This window comes from Pseudomyrmex gracilis, unplaced genomic scaffold, assembly GCF_002006095.1.
Source record: "Pseudomyrmex gracilis isolate BER0280 unplaced genomic scaffold, ASM200609v1 scaffold_1242, whole genome shotgun sequence".
In the NCBI taxonomy this organism is placed as follows: Eukaryota; Metazoa; Arthropoda; class Insecta; order Hymenoptera; family Formicidae; genus Pseudomyrmex; species Pseudomyrmex gracilis.
In genome coordinates, this window is record NW_018021826.1 from 5,255 (window position 1) to 7,353 (window position 2,099).

At 41.5% G+C, this 2,099-nt stretch overlaps 1 protein-coding gene across 1 annotated transcript; it reads right to left on the reverse strand.

The window, feature by feature from the left end:
* Positions 1-262: 262 nt before the first annotated feature.
* Positions 263-1,384, reverse strand: LOC109861992 (matrix metalloproteinase-14-like). Its single transcript, XM_020441873.1, has one exon. The coding sequence runs from the start codon at positions 1,382-1,384 to the stop codon at positions 263-265; it is 1,122 nt and encodes a 373-aa protein (XP_020297462.1).
* Positions 1,385-2,099: the final 715 nt, after the last annotated feature.

Consider the following 2,099-nt stretch of genomic DNA (forward strand, 5'->3'; position numbering starts at 1 on the left):
TTTTTACACCGTTGTGTTGAGGCTCGCGCTGAAGATCGATAGAAGGTTGTTGTTGTTGTTGCTTCATCGGAACCATCGAGCGAAACATCGTTGAGCTGTTCTTTGCGAAGAGGAGAAAGATCGACAACCCGTAGCACACAGAACGATCACAACGAGGGTGAATGACTGACTGACAGTACGGTTGCCATGTAGCGGTTTATATATCCCTCACATAAAATAATAAAGCAAATACCCCCACTCTCAACGCGCACACATACTACATCTACTCTGAATGAAGAGCGTGTTCATACTTTTCAAGTTGAGAAACTAGGGACTTTAAGTTGTATAAGATGTTTATATCCGGACAATGAATATCAATTAAACGCATATTAAAAGGTCCCGCAGAGTGCATGAAACTGGTGAATTTGCTGAACGTGAGATATCTTTCAGAGTACAGAAAGTACACAAAACCATCTGCATTACGAAAGGCCAACGACATACTCGGTGGAACTCCTAGAAACGTTAATTTCAATTTGTTGTATTCCTTAATCCGCACGCTACAATNATCTACAACAGCCACAGAGTCGTTGTTGAATATGACGTAAGTGTGTCCCATAGAAGATTGAAACGCGGTGTTAATGACGGCATCACTAGGCAATCCAATCTCAGAAAAACTGCGCGGCCAACCATCTTGCAATTGTAAACTAGGATAGGAAACCAAGTACACATAACCATCGGTGAAGAGCACGAGCTTGCCGGATGATTGTTGATAAGCCGCATCCAGCTTTGTAAAATTGGATGGGAGAAAGCGCAAATATTCTTTCAACAGATGTGGATAAATATGCGGGCCCCAGTTTGAAGAGGCTATATACACATATTTATCATACGCAATGATCGTAATAGTTTTCATCAAAAGTATTACATCAGGATTGCGCACTTCGCACACATGCCTAGGTGGTAGCGGCTTGGGTTTACGCGGCAATGACGGCTGCGGCGTCGTTGTTGTCGTCGTTGTCGGTGCGACCGTTGGAGGGACAAATGTAGAGACCGGTAGTTCAGGTGCATTCGGGTTAGGTCCATAATGGTTTTGCACAGCCAGAACATCATCCAAACTNAGCGTAACAGGCCACTGTTTAACAGGCCCGAACGCGTACATTACTGAATTATCATATGGACTGTGCTCTATTCCTATAGCATGTCCGATTTCATGAGTCAGTGTGTGCAACAAATGATCCTTATTCCATGGATTTTCAGTGAGCTGCACATGCCACTGTTCTTCATTGTCGATATGTATCTCAGAGACATGGTTGAGATCTCCGTTGGGATAATACGCGTGAGCGAGTACACCACCACGACCATCAAAGTCAAACGGACACATAGTATCCGAGTAATGCTTATCCCACATAGTGTGCCGTCTACCTTTATATAAAATCACAATGTTAGGATTGTGGACGCTGCGTGTAAAAGTCAGCGATAAATTTGCTGCCCACAAAGCAAACGCAGTTTCAGCTATTTGTAGGTCCGCTCTAGAAGCGAACAAAAAGTTTCATGTAAGATGTGCAGTCGGCCACTTGTGTACTACTGTGTCCAAAAAGTAAGGTGACATTGCATTTATTTCAAAAATTCTTTATTTATTCTTGCAAATCAATTTCGTCCCTTTCAAAGTAATTCCCCCCTGATATAATACACTTATTCCAACGGATTTTCCAATCTTCGAAACACTTGTAATAATCGATTTCAGGAATGGCTTTTAGCTCCTTCGCAGCGGCTTGAATCTCTTCTATTGACTCAAAACGGTGTTCCCGGAGCGGCCGCTTCAGTTTGCTGAATAGCCAGAAGTCGCATGGAGCCAAATCAGGTGAATACGGTGGTTGTGGAACGATATTAGTCGAGTTTTTGGCTAAAAAATCACGAATAATCAGCGCAGTGTGTGACGGTGCATTATCGTGGTGCAAAAACCAAATGTTGTTTCGCCCAGAGACCAAAAATAAGAGTTATTTTAAACACCTTTATGAAAAAAAATCAATTCCAAAAACTTGTTTGTTATTTAACCTAAGAAATACTATTCATAAAGTGTAAAAAAAATAAACAAAAAAACATATGATTAAAAAATATTGATT